General features: G+C 39.2%; 4 protein-coding genes across 11 annotated transcripts; 3 read left to right on the plus strand and 1 right to left on the minus strand.

Annotated features, from left to right (window-relative positions):
* Nucleotides 1-213: 213 nt before the first annotated feature.
* Nucleotides 214-1185, plus strand: LOC106711820 (ubiquitin-like protein 5). Of its 2 annotated transcripts, none has more exons than XM_045686492.1 (3): nucleotides 214-282; nucleotides 384-590; nucleotides 1090-1185. In XM_045686492.1, exons 2-3 carry the CDS (start codon nucleotides 413-415, stop codon nucleotides 1131-1133), a joined length of 222 nt encoding a protein of 73 aa, XP_045542448.1. In that variant the 5' UTR covers nucleotides 214-282; nucleotides 384-412; the 3' UTR covers nucleotides 1134-1185. The 2 variants fall into 2 exon arrangements, with proteins under 2 accessions (XP_045542448.1, XP_045542449.1); XM_045686493.1 differs by having other exon boundaries at nucleotides 226-282; nucleotides 364-590.
* Nucleotides 1186-1734: 549 nt separating this feature from the next.
* LOC106711942 (pre-mRNA-splicing factor 38B) lies at nucleotides 1735-4548 on the plus strand. Of its 2 annotated transcripts, XM_014504373.2 has the most exons (7): nucleotides 1735-1896; nucleotides 1965-2093; nucleotides 2231-2355; nucleotides 2655-2790; nucleotides 3397-3610; nucleotides 3853-4029; nucleotides 4286-4548. In XM_014504373.2, exons 1-7 carry the CDS (start codon nucleotides 1881-1883, stop codon nucleotides 4488-4490), a joined length of 1002 nt encoding a protein of 333 aa, XP_014359859.2. In that variant the 5' UTR covers nucleotides 1735-1880; the 3' UTR covers nucleotides 4491-4548. The 2 variants fall into 2 exon arrangements, with proteins under 2 accessions (XP_014359859.2, XP_045542331.1); XM_045686375.1 differs by having other exon boundaries at nucleotides 1735-2093.
* Nucleotides 4549-4873: 325 nt separating this feature from the next.
* LOC106711841 (glycine--tRNA ligase) lies at nucleotides 4874-7331 on the minus strand. The gene has a single exon (XM_014504251.2). The coding sequence runs from the start codon at nucleotides 7216-7218 to the stop codon at nucleotides 5023-5025; it is 2196 nt and encodes a 731-aa protein (XP_014359737.2). The 5' UTR covers nucleotides 7219-7331; the 3' UTR covers nucleotides 4874-5022.
* Nucleotides 7332-7663: 332 nt separating this feature from the next.
* On the plus strand, nucleotides 7664-17666 carry LOC106711852 (homeobox protein extradenticle). 6 transcript variants are annotated; one of them, XM_014504262.2, is made up of 9 exons: nucleotides 7664-8094; nucleotides 8250-8402; nucleotides 9622-9800; nucleotides 14998-15098; nucleotides 15623-15773; nucleotides 15850-15946; nucleotides 16112-16180; nucleotides 16555-16758; nucleotides 17488-17666. In XM_014504262.2, exons 1-8 carry the CDS (start codon nucleotides 7839-7841, stop codon nucleotides 16734-16736), a joined length of 1188 nt encoding a protein of 395 aa, XP_014359748.1. In that variant the 5' UTR covers nucleotides 7664-7838; the 3' UTR covers nucleotides 16737-16758; nucleotides 17488-17666. The 6 variants fall into 6 exon arrangements, with proteins under 6 accessions (XP_014359748.1, XP_045542648.1, XP_014359753.1 ...); XM_045686692.1 differs by having other exon boundaries at nucleotides 16558-16758; XM_014504267.2 differs by having other exon boundaries at nucleotides 9640-9800.
* The last annotated feature ends 769 nt before the right edge of the window (nucleotides 17667-18435 follow it).

Raw genomic sequence — 18435 nt, forward strand, 5'->3', positions numbered from 1 at the left:
CCTGTTTTGATCAAACAATCTAACCGGATGTTTTGATTCAGTTAATTTAATCACTGTCAAAAATCCACAGATAATAAATAAACAGAACTGTTGTTTATAGATTAAATACAAATTTATTTTTTGCTGTTTTTAAGGTTTTGTCGTTGTCAAATGTTGATTGTCAAGTTGCTACAAATGTAAGATTTTTAATTGTCATTTGTCATTGTCAACCAACATAAACACCGAATTCTACGAATTCTAAGATATCGAAACAATATCTGAACTTAATCTCATAAATTTTAGGTATAATTAAAGAAGAGTCCATTGTTAAATATCAATAAAAAACGAAAATTCTCATTGCATGCAGAATTTAATTTAATATAGTTAAATAACATTTCTTACAGAAACAAGATAACCTTTTTAGTAAGAGAAAATGCTAGAAGTTACATGTAATGACCGTTTAGGTAAAAAGGTAAGAGTGAAATGTAATCCAGATGACACAGTGGGAGACTTGAAGAAACTAATCGCTGCACAAACAGGCACAAGACACGATAAAATTGTATTGAAGAAATGGTACACTGTATTTAAAGATCACATCAAGTTATCTGATTGTATCCTTTTACAATTTATACTTTATGAGTGTTTTCATTATTTTTTTATTTCTGACTACTTGAAAGATAACAAGATTTATACACAAAAAGTACAATACCTGAAATTCCATAATGTTTGCCTTAATTTTTTTTAGTGTTTTTGATGAACTTCATCATGGTTAGCCTCATCATTAGTTCATCATAATATACGCCCCACTAAGGGGCTTGGAGCCTACCCTGATACATGTGTTTAAATTTCATTCAATACAATGTTTGCCTTCACCGTAAGAATGTTGGATAAATATACATATTATGTAAATCAAAAAACTCATTGGTACATAGCGAAATTCAAACCCATGACCTGTAGATTACAAGTGAAGTGCTTAACCGATTTTCCTTGATGCACTTAATATGTTTAATTTTATCACTCATATTGATCACCTATTTTTCTTAATAACTCAAATAACCTCTATATTTTATGTTGAAGGTTTGAAAATTAATTTCCTTAAATAACTTGCAGATGAAATCCATGATGGGATGAACTTGGAGCTGTATTACCAATAAGATTACTGATTTATTTATAAGTTTTGTAATTATTTGATTAAATTTAAGTACTTATCAATCTTTGTTTTTCTTAATATTTCTTGTGTCTTAATAATGGAAATGCAGTTTATATACAGCTATTCAAACCTTTTTGCATTATTTTTTATGTAATCCCCATCTTGATATGGATGAGATTGAGTTGGGTGTAATGAGTTATCAATTAAAGCTTTTCATACATAAATATAGCCTTAGTTGGGCTTTTGAAGTAAGAACCTGCAGAATTAACCTGCAAAGAGTATGTAAAAACTTCGTAGTATTAACCTGCAGCTCAAATTTTTGGTTTGCTTTGATAAAGATTTTTATGGCGTTTGCTGTGGTGCTGTAATATACAGAAACCATTTTATTGTTTTAGCAATGAATTAACATCGATAAGCAAACCACTCCTCATTTACTGCCTGTTATTTAAAATTTGTTTTGTATTAAAAAATACATCAAGGCATGGTCATTAAAGGAAAGGGCAATTTTGACTTAGAAATTAGAAAAAAATAGTAAATGATTTAAAGCAAAATCCATAGACAAAAGTCGCCATTTTGGCAAGTAATATTTTCGTCTATGAAAAAAGCTTCGTCTGTCATATTGTGTCGTGTCAAATTGGTGACTGTAATTTATATCGTAAAATTACGGTATTTTTGGATGTAAAACATGCTAATGGTGCTTTTGCCTTTGAGGTTCTTAATTAAATGTTAAGTATTAATCATAAATATTGTAATGGCTGAAAACGAAGGTATGTTTTGAGACAAGAATTGTTTTCGTCAATGTGCACTGTTTGTACTAAAACTACCCATTTTCCAGAGAACAACCTCCAGAAACCCGCGAAAACAAGCAAACAACATAATGTATTACCAATATGGGGTAATGAACAAACTATGAATCTGAATCCTTTAATATTAGCAAACATCCAAGGTTCTAGCTACTTCAAAGGTAGGTAAGCAAACATACTAACGCACAGGAGTTTGGATTTACGTCATGATTATTGTTTTACGTTCCGTTTCTTTCAAAAAGTTGATTTACATGTTTTAAGTTGTATTTAATGTATTAATATGAAATGTTGTCCCCAGTGCATCTGTTCAAGTTGAAGACATACCATGAGGTGGTGGACGAGATCTACTATCAGGTGAAGCACCTGGAGCCGTGGGAGCGTGGCAGCCGCAAGACCGCTGGCCAGACGGGCATGTGTGGCGGCGTGAGTATGTCATAAGCCTTGCCTGACTTGTGTTTGTTGTCTGCATTGCCAAGGATTTGTCCCTACAACTTAATTCATTCATTACATGGATTTTCAATACAGTACTATACAAGTAATTTATTGTACAATAATTATGCCAGGGAGTTACTATAAAGGTAATAGGAATTTGAATAAAGTGAGGAATAATAATAAAAGAAATTTTTGTACTACATTCATTTTATCATGTAGATAATAGAAATCTTAATAAATATCCACCAATGGTAATAGATAATATAGTATGGGGTATATATTCACTGCAGGTTAGAGGAGTCGGTGCTGGGGGCATAGTGTCAACAGCATTCTGTCTGCTATATAAGCTGTACACTCTGCGTCTCACACGTAAGCAGGTCAACGGCTTGCTGCAGCACACTGACTCACCATACATCAGAGCCCTCGGTAGGTATGGTTCTTGACATGCCTATTTTAAGTTTCTGCTTACACTTCAAAGCTAACAGGACTATAAAAGATTTAAAACTAGTTTTTTATAGCTTTTCTGGTTCACCTGTTTTTCCTATTGAAATTATTTTTTTCTATGATTTCATTGAGTTAACCTAATTCTCTAATTTATTCAACACTTGCTTTAAATTTAAACTAATAAGTTAAGCACAAGATATTATAGATATTTCATAAGATTGAACTGACATTAACAAGTTTACAAAACATAGAACCCGTTTGCTAACAGAATGGAATGTGAACAACAATGAATTTCTTTAAAAATTTGTGTTGCATTTAATTTCTTTGCATTTTAAATTTAATATTCTGTAGTCAAATTTTATTTCTACTGGACAACTGACAACAGGGATGCTCAATAAAACGCAAGTAAGTTGTGGATCAAAGCATGCAGTAACAAAAGAGAATTGAAATTTTCAAATTTATAAAACAAAAAAAAAAAAAAAAGATATTGTTGAAACTGTAATTGATCAAGTAATCATCATTTAATTATAATCCACAAGTAGGAAGTTGAATATATATTAATATGGGTCATTATATGATTTAAAACAGGCTTTATGTACATTCGCTACACCCAGCCACCGGCGGACCTGTTTGACTGGTATGTGGATTACCTGGATGATGAGGAAGAGATAGACCCGCGTGCCGGCGGAGGCGGCCCTACCACCATCGGAGCCCTGGTGAGGCAGATGCTCATCAAACTGGACTGGTTCAGCACACTCTTCCCGAGAATACCCGTCCCAATACAGAAACAAATTGAACAGAAGTAGGTATAGATTTTTATCTTGTTTGTAATTTATTAATTTCACAACATGATTTGTTTTTCCATTGCTGTTTTGAATTACAGGTGCTTTATGTTGAATTAAAGTTATTAAGGAGGAGAAGAAACAAATGGCTACAATACAAATTAATAATTCCTATGCAGATGCAAATTATGAAGTTGGTGCCCTTATATGAACTCATTCATTTTTTTTTTCTTAATTCTGATAATTTTGTAATGAAATGTAGGATGGGTGAGCACAACAGGCAGATGTCTGTGTCAAAGCCAGCAGCGGTGTACCGGGGCGGCAGCGGAGGCGGCCCGGGTGGCGGTGCTGGTGCAGCGGGCTATGGGTCTTCCCGCATGGAGGCAGATCGCCGCGAGCACGACGACAGGGATAGACGTGATTATGGCGATATAGACAGGTTTGTTGGGCAATTTATAGGTTGTTACTTGGAGTCACCATTTATAACGAACTAGCTTTTACTCGCGACTCCGTCCGCGCGGAATAAAAAATAGAAAACGGGGTAAAAATTATCCTATGTCTGTTTCCTGGTTCTAAGCTACCTGCCCACCAATTTTCAGTCAAATCGATTCAGCCGTTCTTGAGTTATAAATAGTGTAACTAACACAACTTTCTTTTATATATATAGATTTGTAAATGTAACATATCATTTTCAGATACTCAAAAGACAGACCGGCAAAACGAGATGATAGAGACAGAGACCGCGATAGGGACCGAGATAGAGATCGCGAGCGAGACAAAGATAGAAGGGATAGAGACAGAGAGCGCGAGAGAGAGCGAGACCGACGAGACAAGCACCGCGACAGGTCGCGGGAGCGCTACCGCCAGCGCTCCCGCTCCAGAGACCGCCGCTACAGATAGTACCACGCTAACATCTTCAATTTGGTCTATAAAGTGTAATTGACAAATAAAACTAGCAATAACGTTTTTTATTGTATCATTTCACTATGACAATATGTAACCTTCTTTTTAAGAATATATGAAGTTATTAAAAGATTATTTGTCGCACGCGACAATTAAAAAAAACTTAGTAGCGTATGCCAAATATCATGATCCATTAAGCGTATGATATTTCATCTAACAAATATCAATCCGTGCATCTAAACATCAATCAGCAAAGAAAGACGTAAGATTTTTTTTTTTTTTTATATAAAAGACAAAAGGTTTAAGATACAATATGTATTCAAATTAACAATTCAGCATTTATTAATATTTGTAAAGAAATATTACATCATGAATGTAATTTTATATTGCATAACAAAAAAGATTGTAGCATCAAAGTAATTACAATTGCACAAGAAATTGTTACATTAGTATCTGTATTTTAGCTTATACCTAACAGAAATAAATTACTCAAGATCTAAAACAGCTGGGCAAATAATCCTTTCAATATCTAAGCAGCTGCGCCTTTAGTGTTCTCCTGTTGTTCAAACTTAGGATATTTGCTTTCCACATCTGTCCAAGTGATCTTGGCATTTGCTAAATCTCTTACGATAGCAGAGACATCTTCCAGAGGTAGACGCACTTGTCCCATGCTATCCCTTTCTCGCAATGTTACTGAATGTGGTTGTTTTGTAGTATCAAAATCTACTGTAATAGCATACGGTACCCCCAATTCATCTGTTCTGGCGTACCTGCGCCCAATAGAACCAGAAGAATCATCTACTTTGTGAGAAACATCAACCGAAAGTAACTCTTTTGATAATTCCTTTACAAAAGGTTGGAATTCGGCATTGCCACTCAATGGTAACACAGCACATTTCATAGGTGCCACTGCTGGTGGCAGTGAGAAGTAAGTTCTTTGTTCATCACCATCCCTCATCTTAAAGTTATGTTCCAATATACTGTACAAGATTCTGCCAATGCCAAAAGATGGTTCAATCACACTTGGAATTATTTCTTCTACATGAAGTGTCTTTTCACTTGTCTTGACAGAAACAAGATTTGGTGTCAGTTTGAAAGACCCATTTGGAGTATCAAGATCATAATGACCTTCAGTTGCAAGCTTATTTTCTAATTCCTCTAAGGCTGCAGAATCTAGGGTGGCTAAAGTGTCATTAATAATTTTAGCGTCCTTTTTAAATTCCTTGCCAATGGCAGCTTTGTTTGAAACAGCTTCAACGATTTTAACCTGTTTGGGAGCTGGTAATTTCTTCTCTGCTGCAAGTCTTATGCCTGTAGCCTTTGTGTGTTGAGTAAGATCATAAGCGGATCTGTCAGCACATCCCACACACTCAACCCAACCATAGCTAGTCAGGCATTCTGCATCCCAGCAATCACAAGCATAGTGAGCCATTTCATTACCCATGTGCTGTCTGAATCTGAGTTTCTTGGAATCAATGCCAACTGCCAGCATATACAAGTGAATCCTGGCCATGAAGTAGCCCAGAGTTTCATTATTAACAATATGTTTAGCCACTGCATCTCCAATTGTCATAATTTCTGCTGGTCTACCTTGCTCCTGGTTGTCTGCAGAATACAGCAGCATTTTTGTATCTTTCACAGAATCAAACTTTGGATGGTCCTTTGAATCGCAGAAGTGTTCAATTTCACACATAGTAAACTCTCTTACTCTGAGAAGACCTGAACGAGGAGATATCTCATTTCTAAATGAGTTGCCAATCTGAGCAGCTGCGAATGGCAGGCGTCCTTGATTGAATTCCAACAAGCGTTTAAAATTAACAAAGATACCTTGTGCTGTTTCTGGTCTCAGGAATCCTTTCACTAAACCGGAAGGCCCAATTTGGGTGTTGAACATCAAATTAAATTCTATGGGTGGAGTAAGATCATTTCCTGTTATGGGGGACTTCATTTTGAACCTTTCCATTAGAGCAGACATTTCATCTGCATTCATTCCATCTAGCTTCACTAAGATGTCTTCTATTTCAGATTTGAGTTCAGCTTTTGTATTTTTCTCACTTTTTATTTTTTCTAAATGAGCTTTAATGAGATGATCTAAACGGAAGCATTCACCTGACTTCACATCTTTAGTCATAAGATCGGCAAATCTTTCTACATGACCAGATGCTTTCAATACAGGTTCTGGGGTAAGAATAGAACAGTCAACTTCCAGCATATTCTCTTGAAGGATGAAATACTTTCTCCACAGTTGAATCATGTTACTTTTTAAAGCACATCCCATTGGGCCAAAGTCAAATTGGCCAGTTATACCACCATAAATTGCAAAAGACTGATCATAAAAGAATCTCCTTTTGATAAGATCTTCCATCTTTGCTCGATCAAATATTTCATCGCTAGGCGCAAGACTTAGTTCTTTGTCTTCTAGTATTTTCTTACGTGCCTTCAATTCAGCAACAGCTTTTTTGATGTCTAGCTCTGGTGCTTTCTCTTCCTTTAGTTTTCTAACAAGATCGCCTTGACTTTTGACATTAGCCCTTAGTGGAGCTAAAATTTCTTCGATTTTTGGATCAGCCATAATTGTTTCTCGTAAAGGATTAGGTATTTTTATTTTTCGGTGAAGTTTATTGCTGCCCCACTGGCCAGATAAGAATTTGCACTGAACTTGAACAGATGGTAGTCGCTTACTAAATACACTACATTTATACACGAATGATATAACGTTTCTCATTTATTACGTGAGAAACGATGTATTTATTGATCACATATGGAGTTAAACCGGTGACAAAGCAACGCGTGTTCGGTGATGAAGTTTCTAAGAAAATGAAAATAACAAATGTCATAATGACGTATACGTGGCTTATCTTAAAGATGCCATTTTACGACAAGAAATAAATAACAAACTTCGAATGTAATGTAACTCAAATTAATTGATTGATTTAAAGCAACAAGTATTTTCTACAAAGCGGTTGATGTATTCAAAATAAATATATATTTAGAGTCTTTTAATAGCTTTTTAGTTCATAAATTTCACCTTACACTGGCAATATATGATACTAGCTCTATCTCTTTCGGACATTAAATCAATGCATACAATTATCATAAGATAAAGCGTGATGGGGATAGTTTAATTGTTTGTTTTCTTTTTCAAATATCTCATTTTTGACAGCACAAAGAAGGCGGCCATTTTATAGCTTCTTGAAGAATAGGAACGAGCTGTAGTTTTCATATAGCGAAAATTTATTTGTTCTAGTTTTATAAATTATTTTACACAAGCATTTTTACTTACGTACAAAAAAGTATACGTATTTAGTGTAAGTTTAGTTATATTTATGTATTGAGCGAAGAGAAATGGACGATCCAAACAGGATGATGGCGCACAGCGGCGGGCTGATGGGACCGCAGGGCTACGGCCTGGCTGGGGAAGGCGCCCCTACGGCGGGAGAGGGCGAAGCTCGTAAACAGGACATTGGAGAAATTCTACAACAGATCATGAATATTACCGACCAGAGCCTTGACGAAGCTCAAGCAAGAAAACATACACTAAATTGTCATAGAATGAAACCTGCCTTGTTTTCTGTGCTATGCGAAATTAAGGAGAAAACGGGTAAGCTGTGTTTGTGTAATTAATTTTATTTAATAAGAAAAAAGAAAACATTTAGAATATATATTAAATACTTGTTCATTTTTATGAATTACACTACCCAAAAACATTTATTAACACTATTTAAATCAGTAAGTTAATACATAATTTGTGTGTAGTGCTGTCACTTCGCAATACTCAAGAGGAGGAGCCTCCGGACCCGCAGTTGATGCGGCTGGACAATATGCTGATAGCGGAGGGTGTGGCGGGTCCTGAGAAGGGTGGTGGTGCGGGTGCTGCAGCCTCTGCGTCAGCTGCCGCTGGCGAGTGGGGTAAACACTCAGTCCTACTTAATTTGTAATAGTTGGTGTTGGATTAGGTGCATGCTATTCTATTTGTCCAAAGGAGATTATTGCTATTGAGGAGTTCCTGATAATAATTAAAAATATAAAAGATTAAAATCTGATGGAGAAATTAGTAATTTTAGTATTATCCCCAGGGGGTGGTAAATAATTGAAAAAACTATGTTATGGACAATTTGATATGATGATGATGACTGAACATATTTTCTACATAAGATTATCATAGCATTATATTTAAACTAAGTATGTAATATTTATTTTATGATATTTAATATTGGTATATAATATTGGCATGTTTGTTTAAATTGGCATGATTAAATATGTAGTGATTTTCTTTGACACAATTTAGTATATTGAAACATATTTATTGTGTATAAAATTTAAATTGGTTTTATATGATAGCCATTTGCAAGAGGTCATTTATTTTTGTATAAAATTGCACAGCAACAGTTTAGGAAATTGTGTTTTTCAAACAGGCAGTGTAGTGTGTTTCTGTGGGTATTATAGGTCTTTATATTTATTAATTTTAGTAACAATAATAAATCTAAATGTGTAGAAATAACTTCATAGACCTATTTTATGCCATTAATTTCTATTTAGAAAAGGTCAATATCCATTGGTCACTTGATATAAACTAGGTTATTCCCAATTAGAATAAACTTACTTCTATTATTATATTCTACTATTATTAATATTATAAATGCGAATGTTTAGATGGATGGATATTTATTTGAAGGTATCTCTGAAACGGCTCAATGGATATCGATGAAATTTGGCACAGATTTCGAACAAAGTCTGGAAGAACACATAGGCTACTTGCTACTTATTATCTTTTTTTTTTATTTCGCGCGGACGGCGTCTCGGACGACAACTAGTTTTGTATATAAATTAGCTATAGGTAAATCATCATTATCATTCGATTGATTGTCACAATGGCAGGTCCTGTTTGGCCTGCATCCAGTGCACTCCCCCCAATAGATAGATTAATGTATTAAATAAATTTACCTGTCAGGTAGTTAATTTTAATTATTATTAGGTATGTAATAATTAATTGTCCCATAAAAAGTCAGTAAAAATGATTGTTGATAGTTTTACATTTTAAAAGTGCCCTTGCAAGTGGCTAACTAACAGAGATTGGGATGGCGGTTGCATGTAACTCTTTCTGTCCCCCCATCTGCTGCAACTTAAGGCACTGTGGCTCAAGCAGATAACGCGATCGAGCACTCGGACTATCGTGCGAAGCTCGCCCAGATCCGCCAGATATACCACCAGGAGCTGGACAAGTATGAGAACGCCTGCAACGAGTTCACCACGCATGTGATGAACCTCCTTCGTGAGCAGAGTCGCACCCGGCCTATCACACCCAAGGTACGTACAACAAACATTAAATCGAAACTTATGTTTATTGCAGTTGTAAGCACAAACAGCTATAAGCTAAATTGAAATTTCTGAATATGTATTAATGCAGATTGAACTACACTTAGCGGCACAATTATCCGCCCACCCTTTTAAAGTGGCAAATTTTGATGTTATCGCAGTTGTAAGTTATTGGGAATAAATAAGTCAAGTGTGAAAGAAATGTAGTGACGAAAAAATTACAAACTACCCACTTACCTTTGTTTTTTTTACGCATAAGTTGTGTGAAAGGATAAATATCGAACTGCGTCTCATTATCGTTATCGTTGCCATACTGCTTACATTGCTTCAGTGGCATTAAAAGTAACAAATTTGAGTTTGTTTTGGTTTCGTAACTTAAAGCTAGTGTTTGGACATCACAAACATGCCATTTGATGCTAATTCAGTGGCGAGAGCCGTCGCTCTTATCGACGAAGGGTTAAGTCAGCGTTACGTGGCGCGGAAGCTTGGTGTCGCACGTACCACCTTAAGGGATGCAGTGAAACGGTTTCGGGAAACTGGCTCTTATGAGCGAAGACCAGGACAGGGCCGAAAAAGTTGCACCTCCTTCGTGACGACCGATTTCTTGTGATTTCGATTTCAACAGTGGTAGACGCCAGCAACAACAACATCTGTTGCACGAATTGGCCGGCTCGCCCGGTGAAATACCACGACCACACAGAAGACAGGCGTGAAGTGGGAGCAATTCCGCGTTTCGTCTGATGAGTGTGGTGCCGGAGGCCTAAACCCCCCCCCCCCTTAATACAGCATGGCAGTGGGATTGAAAGATAAAATACCCCAGGGGGGTACCAATACCCCTGGTATTGGAGAATCCCCCTCCGTGCGCTTACGCCTGAACTCCCGCTCGGAGTCTGGGGGTAAGCGCACGGGCCGCCCCGCGTATTCTGGGGGGGGCACCATTCCGCTCGCTTGCAAAGGTTGGGGCAAACGAAGCAAGGCACTTTCAGCACCCCCTGTCACCCATGCCGTGGACTTCTGCAATATCAGGGGGCTCCATTCCAACTTGGAGGCCGTCCACTACCATCTCCGGACGGCAAAGCCGGCCTTGCTTTTCCTTACCGAGACGCAGATATCCTCTCCGGCGGACACCTCGTATCTGTCCTGCCCCGGATACAAATTAGAACAGTCCTTTTTGCCCCGGGCTGGGGTATGCGTGTACGTCAGAGAGGATATCTGTTCTCGTCGCCTCAGCCTTCTTGAAGGTAGGGACCTATCTCTTTTATGGCTGCGCGTAGATGGCGACGACCATCCGCGGGTCTATGCGTGCCTTTACAGGTCCCATAGCGGTAATGCCGAAACAGACCGACTCATGGAGCAAGTCCAAACGGCTACAGATTCCATTCTGGCACAGATCCCCTCCGCTGAAATCGTGGTACTAGGCGACTTCAACGCCCACCATGCCGATTGGCTTGGCTCTTGTACCACCGATCATGCGGGGAGATCTGTCCACGACTTTGCCTTGTCTTATGACCTGACACAGCTGGTCACCTCGCCCACGCGAATCCCAGATGTCGAAGACCATACACCTTCCCTGTTGGACCTTCTGATGACTTCACATCCGGACAGCTATAAGGTTTCCGTCGAAGCCCCTTTGGGCTCGTCAGACCACTGCCTGATCCGGACCACAGTGCCCATCTCGCGTCGCCCACGGTTTAAACCGAATGGCCATCGCCGAGTGTGGCACTATAGGTCAGCAGACTGGGATGAGATGCGGTCCTTTTTTGCATCCTACCCATGGGAGAGAGTTTGCTTCAGGCTGGATGATCCCGACGCTGTTGCCGATTCTGTCGCTGATGTGGTGCTTCAGGGGATGGATCTTTTTATTCCATCTTCAGTTGTGCCCATCGGAGGCAGTTCTCGACCCTGGTTTGGTAAATCCTGCAAATTAGCCTCGCGCCACAAGCAGGATTGTTATCGAGCCTGGGTTGAGGCGTCAGCAGCTAGGGATGTAAATACCAGCCAGTTAAAAAATAAGTATAACTCTGCCTCCAGGTCCTTCAAAAGAGTGATTGCCAAGGCAAAGTCCGAACACGTGGCCAGCATTGGTGAGAGGCTAGTGCACCTTCCTTCGGGAACTCGTGCGTTCTGGTCTCTTGCCAAGGCTGTCCAGGGGAATTTCTGTAAGCCGTCCTTACCATCTTTGCGCAGGGGGGATGACTCGTTGGCCCATACCGCAAAAGAGAAAGCCGATCTTCTGGTCTCTCTTTTTGCGGCTCGACTCTGGATGACAAAGGTAACTCGCCGCCGAAAATCCCACGCGGTGAGACCTCTATGTCCGAAATCCAGTTTATCCAGAGATCAGTGCGGAAATCGCTGCAATCTCTGGATATCCATAAGTCGAGTGGGCCTGACGGGATACCCCCCATCGTGCTTAGGACTTGCGCTCCTGAGTTGGCACCGGTTTTAACGCGCCTGTTCCGGTTCCTCTACTCCTTAGGCGTTGTCCCGAAATCATGGAAGACTGCCATAATCCACCCGATCCCGAAAAAAGGCGATAGCTCAGACCCGTCCAACTACAGGCCGATCGCCATTACAACCTTGTTCTCGAAAGTCATGGAAACGACCATCAATTGCCAACTCATGAGGTACCTTGAGGAGCATCAGCTGATTAGCGATCGTCAGTACGGTTTCCGACAGCGTCGCTCAGCTGGTGATCTTCTTGCGTACCTCACGCATCGATGGTCGGAGGCGATCGAGGGCAAGGGGGAGGCCCTGGCGGTTAGTTTGGACGTGGCCAAGGCCTTTGATCGGGTATGGCACAGAGCACTTCTCTCGAAGCTGCCTTCCTACGGGCTGCCCGAGAAACTACGCGCCTGGATTGCCAGCTTTTTGGAGGGTCGAAGCATCAAGGTCGTTGTCGACGGTGCATGCTCGGACCCCAAACCAATTAATGCTGGTGTCCCACAGGGCTGTGTACTGTCGCCCACCCTGTTTCTTCTGCATATCAATGATATGCTGCAAATTAGCTGCGGCAGACGATAGCACGGGTGATGCATTGTACACGGCCCGCGCTAACGTTTCTCGGGCTACTGCCGATGAGAACCGGACCAAACTTGTGTCTGAACTGAAGACCCTACTGGGTAAAGTTTCGGATTGGGGTCAACGAAATCTCGTTAATTTCAATCCCAAAAAGACACAAGTATGCGCCATTACCGCTAAAAAACAACCCTTTGTCGTGGATCTTCGTTTCGAGGGCACTCCCCTGGTTGCCTCAGCCAGTATCAGTATTCTCGGCGTTGACATATCGAACGACGTTCAGTTTCGCGGTCATTTGGAAGACAAGGCTAAGCTGGCCTCCAAAAAACTGGGTGTGCTCGGTAGAGCGAAGCAGTATTTCCTACCGGGCCATCGCCTTCAGCTCTATAAGGCGCAAGTTCGGCCCCACATGGAATACTGCTCGCATCTCTGGGCGGGAGCACCCCAGTACCAGCTTCTTCCATTTGACCGCATACAACGGAGAGCGGTTCGAATCGTCAACGACCGAGTTCTTACTGATCGGCTCGACACTCTGGCGTTGCGGAGGGACGTTAGTTCCCTCTGCATTTTCTACCGTATTTACCACGGGGAGTGCTCAGAAGAGTTGTTTGGAACAATTCCTGCCGCCGAGTTCCGTCATCGGACGACCCGACAGACCGCCAAGTTCCATCCACACCACCTCGATGGCTGGTAATCCACAACCGTGCGGTTTTCGCGTAGCTTTCTACCGCGTACCGCCGCGTTGTGGAATGGTCTGTCCTCGGCGGTATTTCCAAACCGCTACGACTTAGGGTCCTTCAAGAAGCGAGCGTATCATCTTCTCAAAGGCCGGCAACGCATCTGCGATTCCTCTGGTATTGCAGATGTCCATGGGCGTCGATGAACACCTTGGTGTTCCCGCTGCTCGTTTGCCCCCTTCTCTTATAAAAAAAAAAAGACCAATGTTCTAAGAAATCGGTTCACTACAGCTGTTGAGGCACGAAACCAACTTCGTGAGGTTCGCAATGTTCAAGTGAGTGAAAGAACAGTGAGAAGAAGACTAGGAGAGAATGCTCTTGGAGCTTTTCGACCATCTCGAGTGCCACAATTGCTCGTAGGCCACCGGAGAGAAAGACTTCGTTTTTCCCGAGAGCACGCCGAATGGAATATGCAACAATGGAAGAATGTTATGTTTACTGACGAGACAAGAATATGCTTGCACGGTCCTGACGGTCGCCAGCGTGTATGCAGACGCAAGAATGAAAGGTTTGCACCATGCATCGGCAACGCATTTGCGATTCCTCTGGTATTGCAGATGTCCATGGGCGTCGATGAACACCTTGGTGTTCCCGCTGCTCGTTTGCCCCCTTCTCTTATAAAAAAAAAAAAAAATGTACTGTTGTGGAAACAGTAGGTTACCAAGGTGGCTCTATCATGATATGGGGCGACATTACTTACAAAGCACGCACCGACTTGGTTATCTTCGAAAGAGGTGGAATAAATGCTCAGAGGTATGTAACAGAAGTGTTGGAACCTCATGTAATGATATTTGCTCCAATTATTGGCGAAGATTTTTTATTAATGCAGGACAACGCTCGCCCCCACGTTGCTAGAGTTGTTACCGCGTACCTGGATACCGTCGGCATTCGAAAATTAACATGGCCATCCCGGAGCCCAGATTTAAATCCTATTGAACACATATGGGACAATTTAAAAAGACGTGTTCGAAGCCGCATACCAGCTCCAACCACCATAGATGAATTAAAACAATCCGTGATTGAGGAGTGGCAGAACATTCCACAAAAACAGATCAAAGATGTCATCGACAGCATGCCAAACCGTTTGATGGAAGTCATGAGGGCTAGAGGTGGAAATACGCACTATTAGAATTCATTTATTCAGCAGATTTTTTATTTTTAAGCCATTTCATCACATTTGTTAATTTACGGTCAAAGTGTTTTTCAGACTTTTTTATAAATAAACGTAATAATTAAAAACAATATTATCTTTCATTTTACTTCAATATACCTACGTTATAAAATAACATTCACAAGTAAGGCCACAATTTTTTTTTTTCACCAAAATCGTAAAAAATCAAGGTGGGCGGTTAATTGTGCCGCTGAGTGTAGAAATCTGAGACTTACACAGAAATACGTATCTAATGAATATATCTTATTTTTTAATTTATGTACAGGAAATAGAGCGAATGGTTCAAATAATTCACAAGAAGTTCAGCTCCATCCAGATGCAGCTGAAGCAGTCCACTTGTGAAGCCGTTATGATACTGCGCTCGCGGTAAGTGCTAAAAAATGTGTGTAATTTGATGATATCAAATTAAATATTTTATTATTGTTTGAAGACATACATAGTTACACTCACCACTCTATTGAAATTTAACTTCTCTTTTATGGCTTACTCAGAGTCGAAGCTTGCTATTATTACATTTCTAAAGACTGAGCTGTTAAATACAAAAAAAAAACTTGAGAGTTGTCAAGGGACACCCGGATGGAACGAAGTTCCTTTCTATTAATTAGTGAAGGAACCAATGTTTATTCTATGAATAAAAAACTTAAGTCATCACAAGAAGTACATTTTATTTCTATGAATTTTCGTTATATATTGTCACGTCGTTGCCATGGTGAAGTAGCGCTCATTCGTCGTTAACATACTTACTATAGCAAAAAGTGTCGTGACAACTTTTCGTAAGAATTTTTTCCGTCTAGCCCCCTTTCACAACGCGCGATAAGGAACTTCGTTCCAAAAGAAATTAATATCTCATTGGTAGTTGCTAAGATTAATATATAATTTTCCTTCTCTAGGTTCCTAGATGCCCGTCGCAAACGGCGCAACTTCAGCAAGCAGGCCTCCGAGATCCTAAATGAATATTTCTACTCACACCTCTCTAACCCGTACCCCAGTGAAGAGGCGAAAGAGGAACTGGCGCGCAAGTGTGGCATTACTGTCTCACAGGTTATTATTATAAGTCTCAGAAAACCTTTTGTGGATTACATTAAGATTGCATATTTAAAAGTTATCTTGTTTCCAGGTGTCCAATTGGTTCGGCAACAAACGCATTCGCTATAAGAAGAACATAGGCAAGGCTCAGGAGGAGGCGAATCTGTATGCGGCTAAGAAAGCAGCGGGTAATTATTGTTTTCATAAATAATTTATACTCAAACAATTTTCAATAAATTTTATTGAAATTTCTCCCCCAATTAGAAATTATTATTTTCGCGTCACACATTATAGTGAATAGCTCTATACCATAAATGACATGACGCGCTGTACACTATGGTTTCCGCACACAGACCTGCCTTGGATTGGTGCGTGCAGGCGCGATGCTAGCTCCCCTCCGGCCCGACCCACCTCGTATTACAGTAAATTATAATTATTTAAGTCCTTATTGACATCTCTATCACATGTACTAAAAATATATATACATTGTATAATTTAAAATACAGTTTTTTATATAGGTTTAAAGCTATATTTTTTTTAAGTTATAAATACTATATTGTGGTATACGTTTTATTTTCGTATAATTGGCACCCAAGGCAGCAACTATTTAATAATTTAAAAGATATTTTATTTAATCTTAGCATTCGAAAGAGAATATATTATTTTAATCTAATATGTTTATATTCCCGTCTAGTCCCCCATAAAAACCCCTCGTAGAAGATATGTTATGTGTAGGCCTTCATTAGAGAGGCAAACCTAAATATAATAAGATTGATGAGGTCGTTATTGTCTGCAGCAGCGGGGGCGTCGCCGTACTCAATGGGGGCGGCGTCAGGCACGGCCACGCCCATGATGTCGCCGGCGCCCACACAGGACAGTATGGGATACTCTCTGCCCGCGCCCGGGTACGACGCGCCGCAGCCCGGATACGACGCCGCCATGGGCTATGACCCCATGCACCAGGATCTCTCGCCCTAACTCTACTTGCGGTCAATTAAAGGTTATTTATATTTATTTTAAAGTTATAGAGTTTCAGCTCATTTTTTTTCTTTTTTATGCGGTTATATATTTGGCTTGAGTAAAAAGTATAACATTAGAATGAATGCGCTACTGAGGAAACATACGAACCAACATAATCTGGAAAAACAAATAGGTTACTACTTCAGTTTTTTTTTTTTTAATTCTTACCCGGACTCGCGATCTAAAGCTTGTAGATAATTTTTCATTGTTTGATTTCTTTTACTTTCATAAGCTTTTCGATGAACAACTATCTTAGAATATAATTTATTTGATACTAACTATCGCCCGCGACTCCGTCCGCGTGGCATTAAAAAAAAACGTTATTTAGTAGTCTATATGTTCTTCCAGACTATGCTCTACATCAATGATTGTCAAAATTATTTTCTTTCACCGCCCCCTTTGAAAATCAATTATATTTCAGAGCCCCCTAATTTTTATTCTGACCTAAAACTTAAAAACCACAATTTCATTACTTTAATTAATTTCAATGCCCCCCCATTTTTTGTGCCCCTTATCGCCCCCTCCCAGGTTTCAAATGCCCCCAAGGGGGCGTTATCACCCACTTTGGGAAACACTGCTCTACATCTAAGTCAAATTTCATCAAGATCTGTTGAGATCCATTCATCCACGTCTACACATTTATAATTTTAGTAGGATTTACTTATTTTTCTATGTGAATTGTTAGTTATATAAGATGTTTTTGTTGCAGGGCCCGAGATTGCGAATGTAATCGTGCAGCTTCCACATAATTGCCATTTACTACATAACTTACTTTATATCTAGTGAGCATTAGCGGTTAGGACATTAATGTATACTATGAACTTTATGAAACATTTTAGCTCTAATATTTTTGGACGGAACTTAAATTTGCCCTGTATTATCTATTTGACTGGTTTACAGTATTTTTATTTTTATATATTATTTTATTTTAAGATTTTAAAGATTCTAAACAAATTAATCTTCAAATAATTCAATTTTCGAAGTTATTTCTTCATTTTTACATAGTTATTGAAAAAAACAAATAGTATTATTTGATCTATCTTCAATGTATACGCAGTTTATAGTATTATTTCTCAATGGATCCAGTGATTTATTTAAAAAAAAAATATGCTTCGCTGAATTTGGCAGTATTAATAAGCCAATGGCGAGATCTCGTTGTTTCTACGTTCACTAAATTTTACTATACGGTGGATATAAATATACGATAGTTGTAAGTATATTGTAGTTCAGAAATAACTTTAAGTAAAGTTGTGTCTTGTCTGTTTTGTGATTGCAACTGTTTGATCCTTGAATGCCTTTTAAAGTATCAATTATTGGAACCACTTTACGCTTGTTTTAAACGATTTCTTTGGTCTTTATTGTTAATATTTACAAGACTTTTAGTTTTGCATATTAGATGACTGACTGTGGGTTTCTGAGACCAAGAGAGAGAATATTAGAACTAAGTACTGTCACATACTGCATGTGACAGTACTTAGTGCTAATATTTGAACAATACAATACAGTGTAAACTCTTTATAACGAAACTCAAGGGACTGAGCATTTTTGTCGTTATAGAGAGTTATCGTTATATGGAGTGAACAAAAAAAAACAACGAAATTAACAAGATGAACCAGATAAACAATAATACCGATACTAAATATTTACTGTCTACAAA

This window comes from Papilio machaon, chromosome 3 (genome assembly GCF_912999745.1).
Source record: "Papilio machaon chromosome 3, ilPapMach1.1, whole genome shotgun sequence".
In the NCBI taxonomy this organism is placed as follows: Eukaryota; Metazoa; Arthropoda; class Insecta; order Lepidoptera; family Papilionidae; genus Papilio; species Papilio machaon.

What these genes read in the sequence shown, in the direction of transcription:
- LOC106711820 (XM_045686492.1), top strand. Translation starts at nt 413, where the DNA reads ATGCTAGAAGTTACATGTAATGACCGTTTAGGTAAAAAGGTAAGAGTG. An exon ending in TCACATCAAGTTATCTGATT is followed by an intron (nt 591 to 1,089) that starts GTATCCTTTTAC and finishes AATAACTTGCAG; the next exon opens with ATGAAATCCATGATGGGATG.
- LOC106711942 (XM_045686375.1), top strand. Translation starts at nt 1,928, where the DNA reads ATGTGCACTGTTTGTACTAAAACTACCCATTTTCCAGAGAACAACCTC. An exon ending in AGGTTCTAGCTACTTCAAAG is followed by an intron (nt 2,094 to 2,230) that starts GTAGGTAAGCAA and finishes TGTTGTCCCCAG; the next exon opens with TGCATCTGTTCAAGTTGAAG. An exon ending in CAGAAACAAATTGAACAGAA is followed by an intron (nt 3,611 to 3,852) that starts GTAGGTATAGAT and finishes AATGAAATGTAG; the next exon opens with GATGGGTGAGCACAACAGGC.
- LOC106711852 (XM_014504262.2), top strand. Translation starts at nt 7,839, where the DNA reads ATGGACGATCCAAACAGGATGATGGCGCACAGCGGCGGGCTGATGGGA. An exon ending in GTGGCATTACTGTCTCACAG is followed by an intron (nt 15,774 to 15,849) that starts GTTATTATTATA and finishes TCTTGTTTCCAG; the next exon opens with GTGTCCAATTGGTTCGGCAA. An exon ending in TGCGGCTAAGAAAGCAGCGG is followed by an intron (nt 15,947 to 16,111) that starts GTAATTATTGTT and finishes TTCCGCACACAG; the next exon opens with ACCTGCCTTGGATTGGTGCG.
- LOC106711841 (XM_014504251.2), bottom strand. Translation starts at nt 7,218, where the DNA reads ATGAGAAACGTTATATCATTCGTGTATAAATGTAGTGTATTTAGTAAG.